We start from the raw sequence: 21630 nt of genomic DNA, 5'->3' as shown, positions 1-21630 counted from the left end.
AGCCCACCGCGCTACAGAGGGATCGGTAGGTCACTGGGACATGTATGACTGCTGCCTGACTGCAGGTTTGTGTGCTACTTTTCTGCTGGGTTACTCACTCATGGTTGATGTGTATGTGTGTGTGTGTGTGTGTGTGTGTGTGTGTGTGTGTGTGAGTGTGTGTGTGTGTGTGTGTGTGCAGGCGACTGTGTGAAGTTGACTGTGCAAGATCACGGGCTCAGAGGGTTGTATCGAGGTCTCAGCTCCCTGCTCTATGGATCAATACCCAAGTCTGCAGTGAGGTGAAGATGCACACATGATATATAGTAGCTTTTACTTCACACATTTTATTCTAAAAATGTACTTCTTATCTTAATAAACAGAATGGAGCTGCAATATGCCTCCTGCATCCTTTTGGTTTATAGCATCACAGATCGGCAGAGTTGTAAAGCTAATATTATTTTTATCATTTGACTGAAGTCAAAGCAGTGACACTGCATTTCTTGATACTTACGATAACAGCAACTAATGATTATTTTCATTATTAATTAATCTGTAGATTATTTTCTCAAATTATTGACCAATTGTTTGGTTTTGCCATCACAATTTCTAAGAGCTAAATGTGTTCTCATCCAATGTCTTCTTTGTCCAACCAACTGTCTAAAACGTAAAGATATTTAATGTACTTTTGTTTTAGGACAAAAATGCAGTGAATTCTCACAAAACATGGAACTATCAAATGTTTGCTATTTTTACTTGAAAATGTAAACTGACCAATTAATTACCTATACTACTGCTACTTTCAAACGTGCTGTTTGGAGCCAGACAATTCTAATTCGGTCATTACACAAACTATTGATTACAGTGGAATCCCTTCTACAAACGCTCCTCTATTGTTGTTTATTTAGAATTGTGTTATTGTTGAGCGAATCGCCTTCCCATCTTCCACAGGTTCGGCACGTTTGAGATGCTCAGCAACCCAATGCGAGATGCCACAGGTCGGCTGGACAATACGCGGAGCCTCTTGTGTGGTTTAGGAGCAGGTATAGCGGAGGCCATCGTGGTCGTCTGCCCCATGGAGACGCTTAAGGTAGGTGGAGCTGAATGCTGTTGATTGTAGAAAGCCTTTTTCAACAAAAACCTGAATGAACAATGGACTAATGAGGTGGTTCTTCCCTCGTCCTCCAGGTGAAGTTGATCCATGACCAGTGTTGCCTCAGACCTCGCTACAGAGGCTTCTTTCATGGCGTCAGTGAGATTATCAGAGAACAGGGTAAGACAGCAAACATGGAGTGAATGGCTCACACACAAACAGTTTGGAGTATTGGTTACATCTCGTGCTGTCACTTTGGCCCTGCCCCTTTTTTAATAGCCACTGGTAACTACCAATATTCATGTGTGTGGTTTGTGGTCCATAAAGAAACAATCCGTTTGACTCGTTTAGGTGTAAGGGGGACTTATCAAGGTCTGACGGCGACCGTGCTGAAACAAGGATCCAATCAGGCCATCCGATTCTATGTGATGAACCTGCTACGCAATTGGTACAAAGGTGAGAAAGCCTGCTGATAAAATCAAAACAAAGTTTGATGTTCCTCATTCTTCTCCTATTTCCTTCCATTCTCCATGAATCTCAACTTTCTTATTTGTCCACTAAGGTGACGACCCCAGACGAGACATGCACCCAATGGTCACGGCGATATTTGGAGCGACGGCGGGAGCTGCCAGTGTTTTTGGAAATACACCGCTGGATGTGGTGAAGACCAGGATGCAGGTTGGAAACGAACACACTGTGTGCTGATTCTTTTTATCACTGTCATGTCTTGCCAAGGTTTAAACACAATCTGTTTTCTGTAGGGTTTGGAGGCCCACCGCTACAAAAATACAGTGGACTGTGCCTTCCAGATCTTGAAGCATGAAGGACCACAAGCGTGAGTAAGCCTGCTCCTGATTCATGCTCTGTGTTGATTAGTGTCCGCTAAACATGTAACCTCATCTCCTCTGGCCCCCAGGTTCTACAAAGGAACAGTTCCCAGGCTTGGCCGTGTGTGCTTGGACGTGGCCATAGTCTTCGTAATCTATGAGGAGGTGGTCAAACTACTCAACAACGTGTGGAAGACCCAATAGTTCGGGCAGACGGCGAAAGAGATCAAGAGGGAAGCACAGACCTGTGCCTCATGCTACGCGCAACTGAACCTCTATTCTAGTTCACACTAGATCTCTGCTTTGCCCTCAGCAGATGACACTTCATCAAGACCACTTTCCACTCTGTCACATCAAATAAATGCAGGGCGCGTCCTACTGCGATAAAAGAACGGGAGGGAGAGCGGCTGGCTTCACAAAACGACTCAGTTTAGCTTTCTTACGCGTTCTCTCTCTCTCTCTCTCTCTCTCTCTCTCTCTCTCTCTCTCTCTCTCTCTCTCTCTCTCGGTCTGACTTACGAATCAAGAGATCATTTTATTTTGAAGAACAGGAAGAGACAAAGTTGAAAGGAAATAGTGAAGTGATCAAACGTGTAGTCAGTTTCTTGAGTCTATGTAGAGAAGAAACAAACCTTATTAACCAAAGGTTCACATTCGAGACTAAAACTTGTGTAGGTACGTCTGTTTTAGCTTTCTATGACTGTTATGGTACACGTTATAGAGTGAACACTTTGTACTGAAACCATAAATGTGTCTTTTGATTCACCGAGTACTTACTATACTGAGCGAAGAACATGCTACTGGACCCAAACAAGCTTGCTGCAGTACTTTCTAATGTCTGTGCAGTATTTCAACACATGTGTTATATTTGCTTACCTGACTGCTTGTGGTGTCATCATTCGCAGTCTTTCCTCGCTGTGTCTTGGTGATGAACTTTTAGATACGGCTCATTGTGCATTTCATGGCCCGCTGCTGACAACTGCTGAGTATGGCTGCATGGATTATGATGTGTCCTTTGTGGTGTTACACGCCGACAGTGGTTTGCAGGCTTGTCAACAGGCTACTCAAACTGGTCTGGAGTCAGTACCTTTCTTGCAGATTGTTTCAAAGTGTTACAACCCGATACAAGTAGGAAACAAAATGATATGTAGCACAAGAGATGAGTCATTAATAGAAGTTAGTGAGCTTATTGTTACATGTTCATGTTCTGTAGGTGTTCTTTACAGCTGCATGTGAAAGCTTTATTTGGGAATATTTGACCAGCGATGCTTTGCTCAGACCCTCAGTCAGGCTGCTATTTGTAAGCAGGTGTGAAATATAAAAGTGAATTCACTTCTGCTCAAGATGACATGACATGTCCGACTATGTAAGCCATGACTTCAGTGTGCTTGAGCCTTCTAGTGCTTCACCAACAAACTGTCCTCTAGTCAGATATTGTCACTTTAATGTTTCTTTTACCTCAAGCTAATTGCTTCACAAGCCTTTTGTACGCTAACTGATGAAATAGTTAATTAGCCATCTTTGAATGCACGCATTCTCGTCTTATAAAGTGTTTACATAAGAACGACAACAAGGAGACGGTAGATGTGTTAGAGTGGTATTTCAGTAAGGCTTGGTTTTGATCCACCTAGTTGCACCACACAAGCCTTGCACAGAAGCCTTTTACTCTTCGCCAAACTACTTCAGTAGAATCTCCAATTTAATATCCCTGATAGACGCAAATCTTTATTACATTTTGAAGCAACAGCCTATTGTTTAGTTTTCATGTCTTTAGTTTTTTATTAACTCACATTTGTACTGTATAGAATCTGTGTGCTGCTTTTCATAAACATATCAGATTTCATCAATCACAGTTCAGAAGACCCTGTTGTGCCAGGAGAAGGATTTGATTCAGATATAACATTGTTTCAATAAACTGATAGATAAATCTGTGTGTTAAGATGTCATTTAGATACTATAGTTGGAGGTGTATGGGTACACATGAATGAGCAAACTCTACAATAAAGGGACTACTTTTATTTGTTTTCTTGTAATGCCTCACTGAAGTGGAACCGGTAAGGGGGAAAGAAAGAGGGTTTCATATTGTTCTTCACACTGAATGAAAAGTTACATTGTAGTAAATCTTACCTCAAGCTTTACTTGCTTAGTGGATTGACCGTTTAGAGTCGCCAGAAAAAAAGCCTCAAAATTACGACTTGTGGTACATTAATGTCTACTGGATGCAAATAGAAACTGACAATATCTAAAAGCCTCAGTTATAAACATCTGTACAGTGACAGTAAGAGTTGCTTTTATTTTCTTATAGATTCCTTTATATAGAAATCGGAATTAATCGGAAGTGAACTACATACAGTCATGCTATAGAGCTTTAAAGACTTGTGGTTAAGAAACTTCCACAACAGGAAGGATTCTTCACACAGTGGGGACATGTGAGGTCAAGCAGGTAACATAAAAATGTAAATAGAATGTCCTTCATATTTTGTGACAAGGTAAAAAGTTGTGTTGTAAATATTTATTATCAAATATTCACAAAGCCAGTTACAGAAAATAAAAACACATTATTTTCACTGGAATGGTGAACCTGGTTTCTTCTCGATGGGATGGAGGATCAAAGGCTTAAAGGCTGAAGGTGGAGGGCGAGCGTGGTCTGAATCAGAGGAAGGTATTAAACTCTCCCACCTGTTGCCACACTGGTCGACCTTCCACCTACAGAATGTAGTTCATTTAGTAACGTTAAACTCTTTTTTAATCTTGACGTTTGCAGCTCATTGAATTTCTTTAGATTATATTCTGTATTCATTTTTAAATACATAATGCATGTGGTTTCTACATATAGGCGTGGCACTATAATAAGGCTTTACATTTAGGAGGAAGTTCATGTCAGGGCCCCTGATGTACAAAACAATATGTACATGAATGGAAGCCCTTTCAATTGCAGATGCTAACACTGACATTTTACAGTGTAGTTTCTACTTGCAATGAATGGAAGTTCTGACTATAAACTCTCCCGTTTGACATTCCCACGCCGGTAAACACCTTTATGGTGTTACATCGTTAATATTCCCACATGGGTTTCAAACCTGGAGAGGGCTTTTGCATCATAACTGGTAAGAAGCTCCTTGACACACTGCCATTCGTGACAGACAGTGTACCAAAGCCCAATTAGAGGCAGCAGAGACACCTTTGCTCCAGCTGTCGGGCTTCTTCTTGATAGACAGAAGATGTGAAGTCCTCTGCCGAAGTTAGGAGGGAGAACCGAGGTGTGGCTATTTTCTCCATCTGGAATTACAACACAAAGCCAAAGGGTTATATGTGAGGAAACATTTTAACTTTAACTGACTGCCAAAAGATAAAGATGGCTTCATGGCATCTCACTCACATTCTGAGACATTTGTCTTTCCCGCCACTGGCCACTCTTTGTCCATCAGGACTCCAGTCTACTGCATAAACCTGCACATAAGAAACAAGGCAATTACACAAAACATTTATAAAAATCACAATCAATTGGGGATGGCAGTTTTGCTCGATTTAGCTTTCGATGGCCCAAAAGCAATAAACTGTTAACCGGTTAATGTTTAAGAAGAAAAAAAGAGCCAAAATGACGTGAAATCCAAGAGCTGCTTTTCTTTAGTCCGCCGCTCAATTGACTCAATGAGCTTTAGAGACGCATTTCAAATCGCTATATTTTAATGTTTTGGCCTTTTATTTTATGTTGGCTATGCTGAATTTTATGGCCGCATTTTGAACAAGTCATCTTTAAGGGTGCTCAATGATTTGGCCATCGGTAAGCTTATATTCGTTTGAATAGGTGGTCTCTTTAAAAGTTACTCAGATGACACATCGTTTCTGAATTGAAATGTTTGTTTAAGTAGCTCTGAGAGCCACACGCACGCACGGCAGCACTTTTTCCCTCCCTCACCTCATCAGCATGGCCAGGCAGGTCCATGTTCAGCTTCCCGGTCTTGATGTCCCAAACTTTAAGTGTGCTGTCGCTGCTGCCACTGACCAGCAGCCTGCTGTCTGCTGACCATGCCACTTGATACACAGAAGCCACATGGCCACGCAGGGATATCAAGTACCTGTGGGAAAGCGGAAAAACAGAAATTTAAAAAGACTCAGTGGCGCACACACACACGTCTTAAGTCTAAAGCACCATCCGCTGGACAACAGCAGTATTACACGCAGATTCATTCATGATAAGAGATTTACTTACTTTCCAGTGCGTCCGTCCCAGATTTTAACAGACTTGTCGAATGAGGCAGAGGCGAGGAGCCTGGTGTCTGGGGAGAAGAGAACCTCGTTGACCAGAGCACTGTGGCCGGTCATCCTGGCCAGAGGCTTCTTCTCTTCTGCAGGGTTCCACATGAACAAGGTGAAATCATCTGAGCCGGACACCAAGCGCTCTGGAGCTGAACCCTGCAGCAAGGCAACAGGAGAAAGAGTATTGATACAAAAGACATACAGACTTTAACACATCAGTACAGACAACAAACAGTACTTACCCTAATTTTATTATATCTCTGCAACGCTTTCTCCTTCAGTTCTTCCACTAGGGGAAAGAAAAATGATGTTGCATGAAAACCTCCAAGCCAGAAAGCCTCTTTCTTCAAAGAGTAGCACTGTTTCCTAAAAGAAAGTTACATGATCCTTACATGATCCAGTGATGTCCTGGGGGTTGATAGTCGCGGTTGCAGGTTCAAAAGCTCCAGTGCGCAGGACATAGTCAGTGCTGAGAGCCAGGGTGTTCACCCAGTGGGCGTGACCCTGCAGAGTCCTGCACTGGACACCCTAACCCACAAATAAAGCAAAGACTTAATGTGTGTCTCCTCCCTCTCATTTAACATTTAAAGAAGTGTCTCTCTCACACACACATACACACACTTACATCTTTGGCTCTCCACACTTTGACCGTTCTGTCCTGGGAGGAAGTGTAAAGTAGTCCATCTCCTCCCCACTTTACGCAGGTGACTGATTGAGTGTGTCCAGTCAGGATCTTCTCACAGCGCCCCAACACAGTGTCCCAGACACGTATTGAGCCGTCCTTAGAGCTACTGGCTAAGTACCGACACTCTGGGTTCCTGAAAGGGCGAGAAGGAGGCGGATCAGACTAACAGTAAAACAGGCCAGAATGCTTAAAAACAATGCATCATAACTCCAAATTAAGTGTACACTATAAAGTCCCCACATGTCCCGGCTAGCCTCTTTTCCACTAGCTTCTGTAACTTAATGCAATACCTCATTGAACATTATTTCAATGTTTCTGAAAAGATAAAGACATATTCCTGGGGTTCACTGTCTACATCAACATCCACCACAGCACTTGCTATTATAAGGTTATACACAAGGCTATAAAAAGGTGAAATGCTCTTAATTATAACCACAATTCATTTCTTAGAAATCAAAAAACTACAACTTACCAGCATGGCAGTGCAGGTACTTTGTGAAAATTAAGGGTGTGGACAAAACCAAGTTACAATGACAGACGCTGTCTTCTGAATTATTATTATACATTTATTTTTACTAGTTGTAGATCATGTACATATGGTTATAATTTTTTAATCATTGGCCCGCCCCATATTAGATCCTTTTTTTGAGCACGGTTATGTTGTTTTTTGCATTATCGCAAATGTAAAAGTAATTTTTAATCAACTTTTCTTTCTTCTGATCAGAACTCAGAAGTTCCCGTTTCCCTATATAATGATGTTTTAGTGTACCGTTTTGGTAATTAGTGTACAAGTAACTCGATTACTGTACCATTTTCTACTAACAGGAAATGATGGAAGGTCTGCACTGGCTTGACCGTGTGCACAGGTGTAGTTAATAATATTAATGACGGCTCCTTTCTATTCAAGTGTCCCAGTAAATGAGGACAGTGCGACACTGAGCCAGCATGCACAAGACCCTGAAACTAAAGCAGCTAAATTCAGCCTTTTAATTGAAAAAAAGTTGCTATAATTTTACAGTTTCCCAAGTAAAAAATAATGTGTGCAGAAGCTGCATCTGAATGAAAGTGATGAATTGAGCACTCACAGGTGGAGAGGTTCCCAGCTGAGCCAAGTGATCCACTTGCTGTGTCCACTCAAAGTCTTTCCCATCTGTGTACCAGTCACAGGATCCCACAAACAGATCTACAGAAATAGAACCACAACCAAATAAATACACCATGTTTATGGGATACATCGTTAGACATACTGCATTGTGTGTTGGAAATTCACCTGACTATTCTTGCACCCCGAAGCCAGCTTCTTGCCATCGGGTGACCAGGTGATGCATAGTACCCAATGTGTGTGTCCTTCAATAAAGAAGAATAAAGCTCAATTGTTTAAAACCATTAATCAATCTATTGTATGTTGATGCATAGCAGATCTCGTTGCCTTGTAGGAGTGACTTCATACCTCTGGCAGTGTGGTGGGGCGTCTCAGTTGTCAGGTCCCAAAAACGCACTGTGGTATCACCTGAACCACTGGCCAGATATCTGAAACAAACGTGGACAATTGCATTAACAACATGTTTAAAGCTATCCAGGAGTGTGTTTTGAGAACACAATATAAAGAATAGTTAGCAGCTCAGTTACTCACTTGCCAGTGGGGCTGAAAGCAGTTGAGATGACTGCTTCTGTGTGTCCCTGTAGCGTGCTGGTACAGCGGGAAACAGCTCGTACCCTGAACACAGCTTGAGGCTGATATACAACAGGCAGAACTTGCTCTGTCTCGACCCCAAGAGCCTGTACACACGACCCCAGACTGGACACCACCTCAGCCTCTCCACGCACAAAAAATGCCAGTGGCACTGGCTCATCCTACAGTGGAGAAAGAAAAAAAACACAAGATATTGTCACTGGATTTTAAATTTCAGCTTTATATACATTTAATAACTGCGTCTAAGAAGGAATAAAACAGACACCAAAATATGGTCTGTGTGATCATGGAGAGATACTCTTTTTGTAGGACATTTAAGTGTTTATAAGTTATTAAATAATTCAATCTGAATTTGTTATTGAACACAGTTACTTAAATTGAGGATTTACTGTGCTACATTTACCATGATAAAAGTGAGACATGTGTTCAAGACTACAGTAAGTGATATGCATTATACACCAATACTTTTTGCATTGTTAGAAAGCAAATATTCTCACTCTGATAGTAATTTTAAAGTGAATATTGTATATGTGGACAAAGCCTGGCTAAACATATACTACTGTAAAGGTTTCATGTGCAGATGTGTACAGCCTAATTACAACACAAATTCTACATCTATATTACATAATGGCAACGGGTTACCTTCTGTAGCAGTGCATTGCAGACGAGCTGTAGTTTGTCAGGGGTGATGTCTAAAGGCACATCAAAAGGTGAACCCAGAACCTCCCCTTCTTCATCCTGAAACTGGATCAACAGCCGCTCCACGTTCTCACTAGTCATCCTCAGATTTGGATCTAAACCTAAAAAACAAACAATTATCTTAACATTAATGGAGGTATAGTCATGTATGTCACTTATTTGAAGAACATACTGTTGATAAGTAACGCTTGCAGGCTACTCTTAGTAATATTCAGTTTCTTCAACAACAAAAAAGAACACATCCAGTGAAATAAATCATATTTTAAATGTTGGGGCTCACGGATGCTGCATCATTTGAAGCCCAAAACATGCAGATATATTTGTATCAAAGTAGATTTGCAGAATTTAGCAGTTCTTCCTATTAAGAGAATAGTTTACTTCGAGGTGTTGCCAATTCTCAATTGTGGATGGAAGGCAACGTTATAGCTAGCTAAACTAACGTACCTGACTATGAATAACCATTAACGTTACATTAACTCTTTAACCTAATTAACACAATAACATGTTGAAGAGCTATGTTTAACATTGCTATTATAATAATTTTAACAAACTTGTACTACCTGAAATTAACTGTTAAGCGGTTAACTTGTAGCTAGCCTATGTCAACCAGTCTATGATGTCAACCAGTAAAGCTAACTCCACTAGCCTGCTGTAAACTAACATTTTAGACACTTAACTGTATATAGCAGCGGTCGCAAGACATTAACATAACCGGCATGTGTTTACACAACTGTTTCTAGTTTTATATGACATTGAAATGGCACGTAAATGTGCTAAAACTTTACCTTTAGCGAAGTAGCGGTGTGTTCAAACTCCCCACGTGTGTATCACCGAAGAGCCTTCACAGGCAAGATACCCCGAGAAGCAGGAGTAGTCATGTCATGAACGGACTCGCGCAATGAATTATGGGAGATTAGTCAGTTGTTTCCTTTGCTGGTTGCTGCATTACTTTACCCATCTTCACTTTTATTATTTCTGTAAATTCTGTGCTCGACGAGAAACAGTTTTTTGAAAGGTTCCACCATTTTTTCTTCCACCACAAATAGGGGGCGGGGGGATACATTACATACATTTAATATAAAACGGTAAAAAACAAAAGAAAAAGGAATTAGCAGTTAATTTAGAAATAATCTGGATTATTTTTTAAATAAATCCTAGCTTCACTTTTTCTCTGTAGGTCTAGCAAAATAAATGTATTTAATTCCTCAACAATAGATATAATAATTATTTTTTCAACTTCCTAACAAGGTTTTTAACACATTTTCACAAAGAGAAAAAAATAAGTTATGCTTTCTTTTAAAAAAAAGAAGTTACTGTGATTACAAATGAAGCACTTCCATAACCAACAACCTGTACTTCATATTTGTCATTTCTTCAACAAAACACATAATCCCAATACACATCATATATGCTAATCATTGTGTTCTGTTGCTGTGATATTGTTCACTCTATCAATCAACCAATTAGACACAATTCTACTTAATTTTACTTACTTAACATGCACACACACACACACACACACACACACACACACACACACACACACACACACACACACACACACACACACACACACACACACACACACACACAAAGATACATTTTGACATTTTTTTAATCTTTGACAACAATCATTATTTTTGCATTGGGATAGAAAAGGCATCCTTTATTCAATATGAGAAACTACAGTAAAGAAATGTAGAGTAAGATAGATAAATAATTAATTCAAAATATAACCTTATCATGATTCTTTTCACTGCCTTAGATGTTCTCATGGTACACATTATACCCATATTATCTCATATACATTACACCTATTTCTTATAAAGCAATATATAACTCAAAGCACCTCAGTGTAGAAGTCCACTTTAACATCCACACCTATAATAATTGTATATAATAACCAACAATAATTGTTCTTAGAGGAATTCATGTGTACATTATATTTTATATATCATTTTTCCATCTTTATCATTTCACCCTAAGACACTTGGGTCCAATAATTAAATGAATTACCAGATGCATCTTTTTGCATTAAGACAGCACAGATAAAGTAATAACCTTTATCAACATGGAATTTTCTATACAACAGTTCCCTATGATTGGCAGATATTTCTTACATTTATAGTACAACCCCCTGCACTGACACTAATGTAGACCAAACCAAAACATAAACACTTATTTTCAAATACAATTTGACCAAGGGCTGTCTTGGCCTGCAGTGTATGACCACTACTTTCACAAACACACATTCCTTTATTTTTTGCTCTGACAGGCAAAATAGGCCTGTGGAAAAGCTGGAAGGCTACTCATTACAGCAATAAACATTTTTTTGTAATGAAACTGTTCCAGCTTAAGGTGAACTCCTTCAAGGCAAAGTTAGAAAAAACAAATAGAAGTTTCCAGTGCATGCGATAGCACAGTGTGGCGGTCATTATTTAATGACTAAATCAGCTGATCCATTAGTTAATACAGTTGGGGCATTTGAAAGACTGAATCAATTCTGTGTAAAGTCCCAAGGGGGGAGGAATATGATGTGGCACTGCGGTGAATTTGATCTTATTAGTTGAGTCCATTGATGTTCTCGGGAACGAGACCTTCCATGACGGCACGCTTTGACTCCAGGATCTGCAAGATTGTAACAATGATGAGAATCTTAAACTAAACAGCCCCCTGTCACACACATTTCCCCCTGCAAATATGCACCCAGTGGCCACTTAAAAGGTTACTTAAGGTACAACTGTACAACACATTGTAATTCAATACAAAAGCTCTGCCCTAAATTCTAATTTTACGATATTCTGTTTTTCTTGATATCGTCGGATATGTGCAATATACTGAGAGGTGTTTCTTATTTCTTGTCCTCCCTATTCACATTCATATAAAGTTATGAAAATTCAAGACTTTAGTTGTATTTTTAACAATTACTCACAGAATCTGAGATTTGTACTATTTGGCATCACATATTTCAGTGTTAGTCAAGCTCTTACTTTTATTTCTGGCAGTACCTACACTAGTAGATGTTAATGAGCATAATCTGAGGTGTCTTAGGCCATAAATGAATCCTCTTCTAAGTAAACAAATGATAATTAGGTACAGACATATAATAAAGTATAACTACAGATGGGATAGTGGTACACTCACCTGGAAGTTAGCACTGAGGCCGATGATGCTTTGCATGTTTGTACTGTAGTAACCCAAAACATACTGTCCACCCAGCAGAGGGATCTCATCCTTATCCACAGATATCTGCAACCAAAACACACATGCACATTTATAATAATGAAGCAAACATTCGTATAGTATTTGCGTACAAATGTCTCATTTGCACTTTACCTGTATTACTTCATTTGTCTCTGGCAACTCGTCCTCTCTAACCCAAACAAAGGTTTCATAATCGAACGCACTCTTGAATCCCACCTGCAGGAGAACAGCCCCAAGAGTTAAAACCTTTCTTGTTTTATATTGTTTATTTGTTTTCCCTCTATGTCAGTCCCAGTACCTTGTACAGGCCGATCCAGTCCCATGTAGAGGACATGAAGTCCTCTTGGATGGTGTAGTTAAGAAGTGCATCCTGGTCGGCGCTCCATACACCCAGAGGAGATACGTGCACCAGTGGTGTGTCGAAGCACTTTCTCAGCTGTGGGAAAGACAGAAAGAAAGAAAAAGAGCTTTAATAATGCAGATTAAACTGCACTTAGTGGGTGTGTCAGAAGGAAATAAGCAAATTTATATGTATCGAGTAACAGCTCTAGCGTTCTACAGTGAGCCTGCTCCAACCTCAAGACTGAAGGTTGCAATGACAGGCTTGTGGTCACTGACTCCGTAGCTCATGTCGCAGGTGTACTTGTCCTGAGTGACCAGCAGTGGATACTCATCGAGCTCATCAACAGTAGAAGTCGATGCCTTATCGTCGTCATCCTCTGGTGGCACGGTTTTGGGTTTGATGCGCCAAAGGATCCGATCTGTCCATGCCGGTTTCCTCTTCTTGCCACTGAGCAAAGCAAAGGCAAGTGTTGATCACACAGTTTACAATTTGAGAACGAGTTGAATTCTCTTGGTTTGTTTTGCTTACCAGATATGTCACATTGGAAACAATGCTGATAAAAGAATGCTTCCCCCACAGACTCACCGGTGTAAACTTGAATTCTTATTCTCGCATACCTCCACGGTGAACGAAGAATCCAAAATCAGAGAAAAGTCTTGACTATTTGAAATAGATGGGTGCTGTGTTTTATAACAACAAAACTATATCAAAACATCCGCTTGGAAAGTCTCACACAACTCGTGCAGACTAATCCAAGTCTCATTACATACTACAGCAACTAAAACCCTCGCACGCCTACGCAAGCGTGAGACTGTTAATGTGAAAGTGTTATAAATAGTAAGGTATTACAGCTTATGTATATGCACAAGCAACACATACATAATGCAAGAACAAACAGTTGGGTGCTGGGTGCAGGAGGGAATGCTCTCAGCTATAATGAATTTGCAGAACATGTCTGAAATTCATTAAGGTTATTATGTTTACTAAACCCCTTTGCGTCCTATCATTTCTATCAGTGTCTCCAGTTATTTTGTGATTGGATTAAACCTCTTAAAATGCCAATTCTATAGTACGGGACCCACTCTTATTCCTACACGGTATATCTATGGAGACACCCACCTTGGTGGGTCTAGCTCCCTGTGACAGGCCCCCAACCACACAGAGAGCAGCCCCCAGGTGAGGGAGGTGAGGAGGAAGAAGAGGGTGGTGCTGCAGCGCTGCAGGGGCCTGGGTCTGTACATGGTTAGGGGCAGAGCCACAGTGCTCTTTCTGAGAGAGACACATACATGGTGCTAATGTCAGGGATGGATATGATTCACGGAAAGAGCTGCTCCCAATATTATGTATACATCAGGGTTTACTGCTCTGGCTGCTTTGGGTTCTTGTTTAGTGTGTCTCAGTGGGTGCATGTGTCATTTCAACTTAAGATGGGGTGGCAACAGCTTCAGGAAAAGGTACTGATGGTGCGGTGGTGAGGAAATAAAGGAATGTGGGGCATGCAACACAAAGAAACTCAAGAGTGCGTCTTACTTAAAACCCAACCATGTCTTCGGTGTGCTGCGCAAAATCCAAACAGAAAGAATAGCACAGATAAAGTTTGAGGATTGTGTTGAGTATTTGTGTGTAGTATATTTGTTTGTGGCACACATTACCTGGTATCGTAGGCATCAGAGTTACGGCCAAACTTGTAGGTGGGTTTGAAATTCAATGGCCCTTCCTCGAATTCCTGCAGGAAAGGTTCCTTCTTCTTCATCATGGTGAGCTGCAGGAGCATGAAATAAATTAGCAAGTGTGCAATACTGAATGTATGTATGTGTGTGTGTGTGTGTGTGTGTGTGTGTGTGTGTGTGTGTGTGTGTGTGTGTGCTTATTTCGGCACATCACCTGGTCTTTGCTCCACAGCAAATTAAGGCGCTCGCTGTTGATGGATGAGCGGAGGAAGTGTAAGCCGTGGTCTGCAATACGGAAGTTCAGGTCGCCAAACCAGAACACCACCCTGTGTGAGAGGGATGGAGCCTCATTTTACCAGCTGCACAACAACCCTCAGTGCATAATAATTCACAGTGTGTGTGTTTGCGTGTCTCTATGTACACTACGTGTACTGACTTATGATCCCGGACTTGTGGGGTCTCTGCGACGTCAAAGTCTTGTTTCTCCAGGATGTACTCAATCTCATCAACACGCTGCAGAGCGTAGTTCATGTGAGCCGCTAGGTGGCAGTTAAGGAAGCACACCATGTGGCCATAAAAGGAAAAACGCACGGACACTCCTCCTTTATTACCCTGTCAGAGACAAACAACAGGATGTAATATGGCATGTGAAGTGAAAGATGATTCATGATTCATGATAAGTCATATTTCTATATTTTAGAAATAATAGATGCATTAAAAAATACTAGAGATGAATGTAACTGCAGTCATTACAAGAAAGTGAAATATGCAGCAGTTTTGAATAAAAGAAAGTTCTTTATTCAGCCAGAGGATGTTTTTTCTTTACGTTGGATTCGACCGTTTGTCTTGTAAGTGTGTTCCCCAGTGTACCTCACTAGTTTTGGTGTTCTTTGTTTGTGATTTTGTTCAGTCGAAGCTGTTGCACATCCCACTAAACAAACACAATAGGCCTTTCATAATGTGTTTGAACTCAAGCATCTGATGCCAATGGGATTCCTGGTGTGTGGAGTTTTACAGTGTTGTTGTCTATAAGTTTCAGGGGTAACCAGCACTCCCATTGTGATAACCTACCCCGAACACTTACTCCAAAGGTTTATTTTAGTAGCCTTGCACCTACTTGATGTGCATATATTTACTCTCCTTTGACCTACCCAGTAGCCAAAGATGCCAGTACGGGTGTAGGTGGTCTGAATGTTTCTGATGTAGGGGAGATGAATTTGTTTGGCAAACACCAGCAGCAGCAAACCCTGCATCCTCATTGATGTGACCTAGACAGAGATGGAGATATACTTCATTCATCATTTTTTTGCTAATTTGTTCACTTTCTTTTGTATTGTTTTTATTTTTTATTGTTTAACTGTGTTATATGTCATTTTACGTACTGTAATTTGTATTGTATGAGATTATGTAAACACACAGTTCAAAGAAAAGAATGTTTGCGTTAAAGATGAAATCAACACACTATCAAAATAGCAAAAAGAAAGAGAGTATTTGAGGATTTTTAGGCAATGTAGCCCAATAATATCTGCAGACAACAGCCTCAAGACACTGTTATTCCTACAAGCTTAATACAAAGGACCCAAATGTGTATATTTACACCAGTCCACAAAATACTGTTTCCCCTTTTCTCCCTCTTTCCTCTCACACCTTGATGAAGCCTCTGGGTGCCAGTGTGTCCATGAAGACGTGGCTCCAGGAGTCCTCCACTAACAAGTCTGAGATGAACCTCACAGGGGTGGCATTCACCTCCTGCAGGCTGCAGTCACACCAACACAAACAAATGTAAAAACAAGAGATGTTTTATATTATCCAGTCCAATTCTATGCAAAGTTTTAAATAGAAGTTTCCATAATGTTATTTCTCACCCAATCACATAGACGTCTGTGGGGGGCTGGACATCTAGCTGCATCAAAGAAGTGACGTCTTCAGGGGGCTCCGCCGTGGCCACGTTCCAGGTCACCATGTGCAGCCTGTGTTTGATTATGACGAGAATTCACCAAAACATTTGCCTTGTTGTGAATCTCAGCGTTATTGTCTTCAGTTATTGATGGTGTGCAAATGTAATACTACAAATGATAGCGCTGAAAAACAAACCATTTTAACCCTAGACAATAAGTTATTATTTATTTCAACATCATATGATACAGCATTCAACAGTTTGTTTGGAAACATAATAAAGTAAAAATACAGAAGAGTATTAATAGCATATTTACTTTTTCTTTTATCTAATTATTGGAAACCACTAAGAAGTGTCAAACTGTAAAGAAATCCAGATGAACTCAAGCATGAATAAGCATTTGCGCATGTCAACCTGAAGGCGTCTGCCAGAACGAAGCCCCCGCAGAGCTGAAATGCTTCGTCCAGCGTGCGGGACACTTCTTCGCCGGCTTCGTCGTCAGAGCTCATGTCCTCTATGCAGGTCAGCAAATGAGTCAGGCGCTGGCGGAGGAGCACCTTGGACTTCGAGCCCTGAGACGTTGAGCTGCTCATGCTGTCTGAGCGCAAGCGTGGACTTTGTGTAAAGGGGTCCATCTTTGGATCCTGGTGTTGGCTTTGTTACGTGTTTGTCCTAAAGGCCAGGGAGGTTATTTAAGATGACTCAAATAGAAAAGAAAAGTGATGTCCTTCAGGGGCAAACAAGCAAACTCCCGCAGAAGAAATCCCTTTTGGCCTGATTTCTCCTCACAATTCTTTGGTTGGTTTGGTTGCAACCATTTGATGTGGCCCACTCTGCTCAGGCCACTGGAAGTAACATGAACGGATGCCTAGTTAGTCAAATCTCTCTTCAGGCAGCTTCTGATTTAGGTCCTCCAAACTGACCAGGATGAAAAAACTCGAAAGCCCCAAGGGGAAGACAAATCTGTCCCGGCGTAGTCCTCTCTGTGGCAGAGTCCCGTGTGGTCATGCAGCAATGGAGCAACGACTGACAAAGCGGTGGGGCTGACTCAGGAATGTGGGCAAGAGGGAGTCAGATTTGGACGATAATCGCATGCAGGAGACGGGCATGTGAATATGTGTGTGTTTGTCTGTGAGTGTGTGTAGTCGCAGAAAAGGAGGACTGGAGGCTGATCCTCCATCATTGTGAGTAGTGTTGTAAGACTTGAGTAACCCTTCAGATCCCTAAGAGGTTTATACTAGCGTTCTCTCTATCAGCTGAGTACACTGAACAATGCTTGTAACCCCACAATTGCAATCCATGCATTAGTGAGGGGACAACTGCGCACAATAGCATTAGCTTCTTTTGGCCTCAATCCAGTCTCTCCTCATGTAGGTGAAAGGTTATCTTTGTAAATCCAGAGAGGTGGGGGGTTTAATGCAATTTTGTAAGCTCTGACACAGACATTAATGGGTGTTTTTCCCCAAAGAACAAAAGCTCAAATGATTCTAAAAAAACAAGTGTTACAGCACAGTTAAATAGTGGATAAATTGCATAATAGATTTGGAAGCAGACAATTCATTTAGCAATCAGTAACTCCAAAGCATATCGCATAATCTTTAAATGGTTTAAAGATTTCAAAACCATAAATGCAGTGAAATCATTTCAGCATTACTCTTATTTGTTTCTCTTGTCAGATCCTTAACTCTAAAGCTTTGGACAGAATAGTACTGTGGCTGTAATGATTTATAAAAAATCATGGTAATACAATGTAAATGTAATTTTATATACATATTGTGTTGATTGTTGTAATGTGGGTGAAGTTTTTCCAATGGAAATGAATTATATTGCCTTTTATTGGGGATTTCATCATTGGATCCAATTTTGGATAGTCCTAATCTAACTGACAAACACCTTTAAAATCTAAAACTATTTATACAAAATCATTTCTGAATGAGTCCCTGGTACATAGTTCACAGAGTTCAAACACTAAATCATGGCAGAAAGTCAAAAGCTTTATAATTTTCGGAGAGCTGTGGGGGACAAAGAAACAAGAAGAAGAGATTGCCCCTTACAAAATAAGAAATGCTAATCTTTGGTGCCGCAGTTCTCCCTGCCACTTCATTTAACAGTGTCACATGCAGAGACTTAGTGCACATTCTTTAGCAAGTAAAAGTGTTAAGTGGATAACCTCAGGGGTTCACCGGTCCAGTGAGGAAGGATGAATGGGTGGTTATTTAAGTTACCACAGAGCTCTGCAAAGAAATCTGCAACCTCAACGCTACTTATGAAGGTTAGTCACTGCACAGGAGGGTTATACCTTCTTTTTCTGGACTCTCTTGTTCTCCACATAAACCCTTTTCTGCCTAAAGTCTGTGTTTTCTCTCACAATGACTCTTCTCACAATTGTCTCTCTCTTGTTCCTCCCTACTCTTTACCCTCGCAAGACCACTGGACAAAAAGAAGAGTAAGTTAGATCTTACCTGCACTTTTCTCTCCCACCACTTCGAAATCTTCCAGAGCTCATTGTCTCCCCTGTAGGTACATACAAACAAATGTATGCATGGAAACTAAAAGCAAACACACATGTAAAGAAATCGGTTTCCTCTATGACAGCCAGTTCACCGGGAACACAGACCATTGCATAATAAAACAGACTGTGACAGGGATGCCTGAAAGTCATTTCTGAAATGGTTTTGTAATCATGTCAAATCACGGTTAGCTTCATCCACGTCAAAGTGGAAATGCCCTGAAGGTCACATGTAAAAACAGAAACACTTTACCTGGGAGCCATTTTGTAAGAAAAACAATTCGATTTGTATATTCCATTATAGTTAATATCTGGCAGGGGGATCATTTAGTGGGTACAAGTCTTATTGATAGTGAGCTAATAACACACACTGCAGGAACATTTCAGAGTTGAACATTCACTCAGGTAGGCTCTGTACAAAAGGAGCTTGTGGTTGACCAGTCTACCTTTGAAGACCAAAGCAGCAAAGCAATATTTTGAAGACTGTGAACTGTATATGGTTTTACAGTAACTGCTTAATTATCTGGAAACTAAAGTATTCACCAATTGTAACTCGTCTGTAAAAGACTTGTTGTTTTCATTTGTGAGGACATTGTGTTGACATAAACCTGCTTATTGCATTAACATCATTTTCGTTCCTTTAAGGTCAGCTACCAAGCTGAAAACACATTGAAATATTATCACCTTTTGGCTAACGTATGTAAACTAGTGGCTAATTGCACCAGCAGACACAGAGCTACACTAACAGTATAGTTTGTACACACATTTTACACAAATATCCTGCATTTATTACGCTCACTATTTGTGTTAATTGTACAGTTTACCAGTTGTTCTGTACTGTTATTGTTATGAATATAATATGAAGTATCCATAACATATGGCACTTCGTCCGGCGTCTTCAGTTCACTCAATGATAGATGATAAATCGTGTTTTGGTCCCTATAAAGTCAATAATCAAGTCTTTCACCGCACAATATTCTTACTGAATGGATTTTGAACCATTTGAAACGTCCATCTCCCTTAGTGTGTTTGAACAGCAAAGCCCATAAACATCTCTTACAATGAGAACCCTGGGAACATAGGAATGATACCATTTATTATATCATTATTAACTAGTGTTTTAAGATTTTAATATAATGAATGAGTCCAGCCATTGTAACCATATTCAACCCTATGAAGTTAAACACTTGTTGGACACTTCTCCCTGTATTTGTGACCTTTGTGAACCTCCGTTTTCTGCGGAAACAAGGAAACACATTTGCTTCTCCCGCAGTGTCCTTTAATAACATCATGAAAATTAAAAATATCCTTGAATGATTAATTTTTCTGTTTTAAGTACCTGCTGAAGACAAAAACACCATCACCCATTCAGAACACTACCTTTCTCCGTTTGTCTTTCTTGTGGTGTCCGGAAAAAGCTGCAGACCCCGTGCGCACACACGACGAAGGTCTCCAAAGGGGAGTCGAGAGTCTGGATCTGCTTTCCCACGGTGAGTCCCGTTGTTTCACTGTTTGTTCTCTTTTTGGTTTCTGCACTTTGTGCTCAGCTGTTCCACTTCAAGCTCCCACTCACAACCTGCTCTGGACTTAAAGCGTAACATCGGATCAAGATATTATCCCAGGTTGGTTAACTGACCGGTGAGAAAGTATTATCTTCTTCATGAATGGATTCTGTTTATTGAATGTCACCGTGACGCATGGTATTTGTTGCACTAAAGCCCTCTTTGTGTGTTCATAAATAATCCTTCACTTTCTTAACAGTATGGAATGTGTAAGGTGCTCTGCCTTACTTTGTGCTATTTAAATCAAATTTCAATAAAACCTGTAATTTGTCAGGGCAATGACTCAGGGCAGTGGCAAGTTGGGAAAGAATAAAGGAAAAGTCTTACAGTTAGTTTTTGACATGATAAGCTCATGACTTATGGTAGTTGCATGAGATTTAAAATCATTTAAACAGCAAGGCATTTGACAGATATTGTTCAAAACTCAAAAAGTCTGTTAAGGGCACATTGTTAATTACTTATTTAGAATAGCTCATTTGTAAAAATCAAAGTCAATGTGTGCAGTCATCCTTCACCTTCACACTTTCCTCAGGCTACCAGACTGAAAGTGTGTCCAACGTGTTTTCGGTCAAAGGAAAAGTTCGATTGATAATAATCAATAATAATCGATAATAATAAGTTAGATGAGAAAATCGATACCTCACTCATATCTGTCCATTAAGTATGAAACTACAGCCAAGGAACAATTAGCTTAGCTTAGCATAAGGGCCGGAAACAGGGGGAAACAAGCCCGGCTCTGTCCAATGGTAACACATTCCACATACCAGTCCGTCTAAAGCCCCATGAACACATTAATATGTTAATTGACGTAGTTTTAGTCAACACTGACAAGTATTTATTTTAAAAGTGAAGGGTGCACTCCTTCACTGTTGTAGGCCATTCTCTTAATGTTCCTGGACGGTTGCTTTGGTATCAGAACTGGGTTAAATATATCTTTGACTGTCTATATTGGTGTTAGGCCTGTAATTTAAAAGGACATCTTTCAGGTTTAGCTAGCTGTCCCTTTGATGACATTTTTGTTACAATCACTTTTCCTAAAGTAGACAGTCATGAAAAAGAAATAGACCACATGAAAAGCAGAGCACCTCTTAAAACCAGGATGAATTCTCTGTTGTTGAGTCCCGTGAGATTAGAAAGAGCTAGAACTCGAAAATGTCACCTTTAAAGAAACACCCACGAGCTAAATAATCGTCATAAAAGTTTACAGTT

At 40.4% G+C, this 21630-nt stretch overlaps 3 protein-coding genes across 9 annotated transcripts in view; 1 reads left to right on the top strand and 2 right to left on the bottom strand.

Moving 5' to 3' along the window:
• The window catches only part of slc25a1a (solute carrier family 25 member 1a), an 8443-nt gene extending 4723 nt beyond the window's left edge, over positions 1 to 3720 (top strand). For all 4 annotated transcript variants that reach the window (XM_029448085.1, XM_029448084.1, XM_029448083.1 and 1 more), the window contains 8 exons: positions 1 to 25; positions 182 to 281; positions 931 to 1069; positions 1168 to 1252; positions 1424 to 1528; positions 1635 to 1750; positions 1834 to 1907; positions 1989 to 3720. The exon at positions 1 to 25 is cut by the window's left edge and continues 83 nt beyond it. In XM_029448085.1, coding sequence (XP_029303945.1) covers positions 1 to 25; positions 182 to 281; positions 931 to 1069; positions 1168 to 1252; positions 1424 to 1528; positions 1635 to 1750; positions 1834 to 1907; positions 1989 to 2103 — 759 coding nt within the window. In that variant the 3' untranslated portion in view covers positions 2104 to 3720. The remainder of the gene's footprint in view (positions 26 to 181; positions 282 to 930; positions 1070 to 1167; positions 1253 to 1423; positions 1529 to 1634; positions 1751 to 1833; positions 1908 to 1988) is intronic.
• A 671-nt stretch (positions 3721 to 4391) lies between these two features.
• nle1 (notchless homolog 1 (Drosophila)) lies at positions 4392 to 10160 on the bottom strand. 4 transcript variants are annotated; one of them, XR_003833420.1, is made up of 14 exons: positions 10022 to 10160; positions 9180 to 9337; positions 8478 to 8698; positions 8295 to 8374; positions 8115 to 8191; positions 7930 to 8027; positions 6785 to 6977; positions 6552 to 6687; positions 6402 to 6448; positions 6113 to 6315; positions 5819 to 5978; positions 5279 to 5349; positions 4980 to 5178; positions 4392 to 4605 (listed from the first exon to the last, which is right to left on the bottom strand). XR_003833420.1 is itself a non-coding variant. In XM_029448080.1 (13 exons), exons 2-13 carry the CDS (start codon positions 9315 to 9317, stop codon positions 5166 to 5168), a joined length of 1437 nt encoding a protein of 478 aa, XP_029303940.1. In that variant the 5' UTR covers positions 9318 to 9337; positions 10022 to 10160; the 3' UTR covers positions 4392 to 5165. The 4 variants fall into 4 exon arrangements, 2 of the variants coding, with proteins under 2 accessions (XP_029303940.1, XP_029303941.1); XR_003833421.1 differs by having other exon boundaries at positions 5081 to 5178; XM_029448080.1 differs by having other exon boundaries at positions 4392 to 5178.
• Positions 10161 to 11719: 1559 nt separating this feature from the next.
• inpp5kb (inositol polyphosphate-5-phosphatase Kb) lies at positions 11720 to 20297 on the bottom strand. Its single transcript, XM_029448505.1, has 13 exons — positions 20240 to 20297; positions 18813 to 18864; positions 16319 to 16423; positions 16101 to 16209; positions 15605 to 15721; positions 14890 to 15065; positions 14668 to 14779; positions 14436 to 14545; positions 13017 to 13230; positions 12739 to 12876; positions 12573 to 12656; positions 12381 to 12485; positions 11720 to 11864 (listed from the first exon to the last, which is right to left on the bottom strand). The coding sequence occupies exons 2-13, from the start codon at positions 18854 to 18856 to the stop codon at positions 11799 to 11801; spliced, it is 1380 nt and encodes a 459-aa protein (XP_029304365.1). The 5' UTR covers positions 18857 to 18864; positions 20240 to 20297; the 3' UTR covers positions 11720 to 11798.
• Between the last annotated feature and the right edge of the window lie 1333 nt (positions 20298 to 21630).

This window comes from Cottoperca gobio, chromosome 14, assembly GCF_900634415.1.
Source record: "Cottoperca gobio chromosome 14, fCotGob3.1, whole genome shotgun sequence".
NCBI classification, from domain to species: Eukaryota; Metazoa; Chordata; class Actinopteri; order Perciformes; family Bovichtidae; genus Cottoperca; species Cottoperca gobio.
Note: the sequence above shows the minus strand (reverse complement) of the source record. Positions and strands in the feature narration are given on the sequence as shown.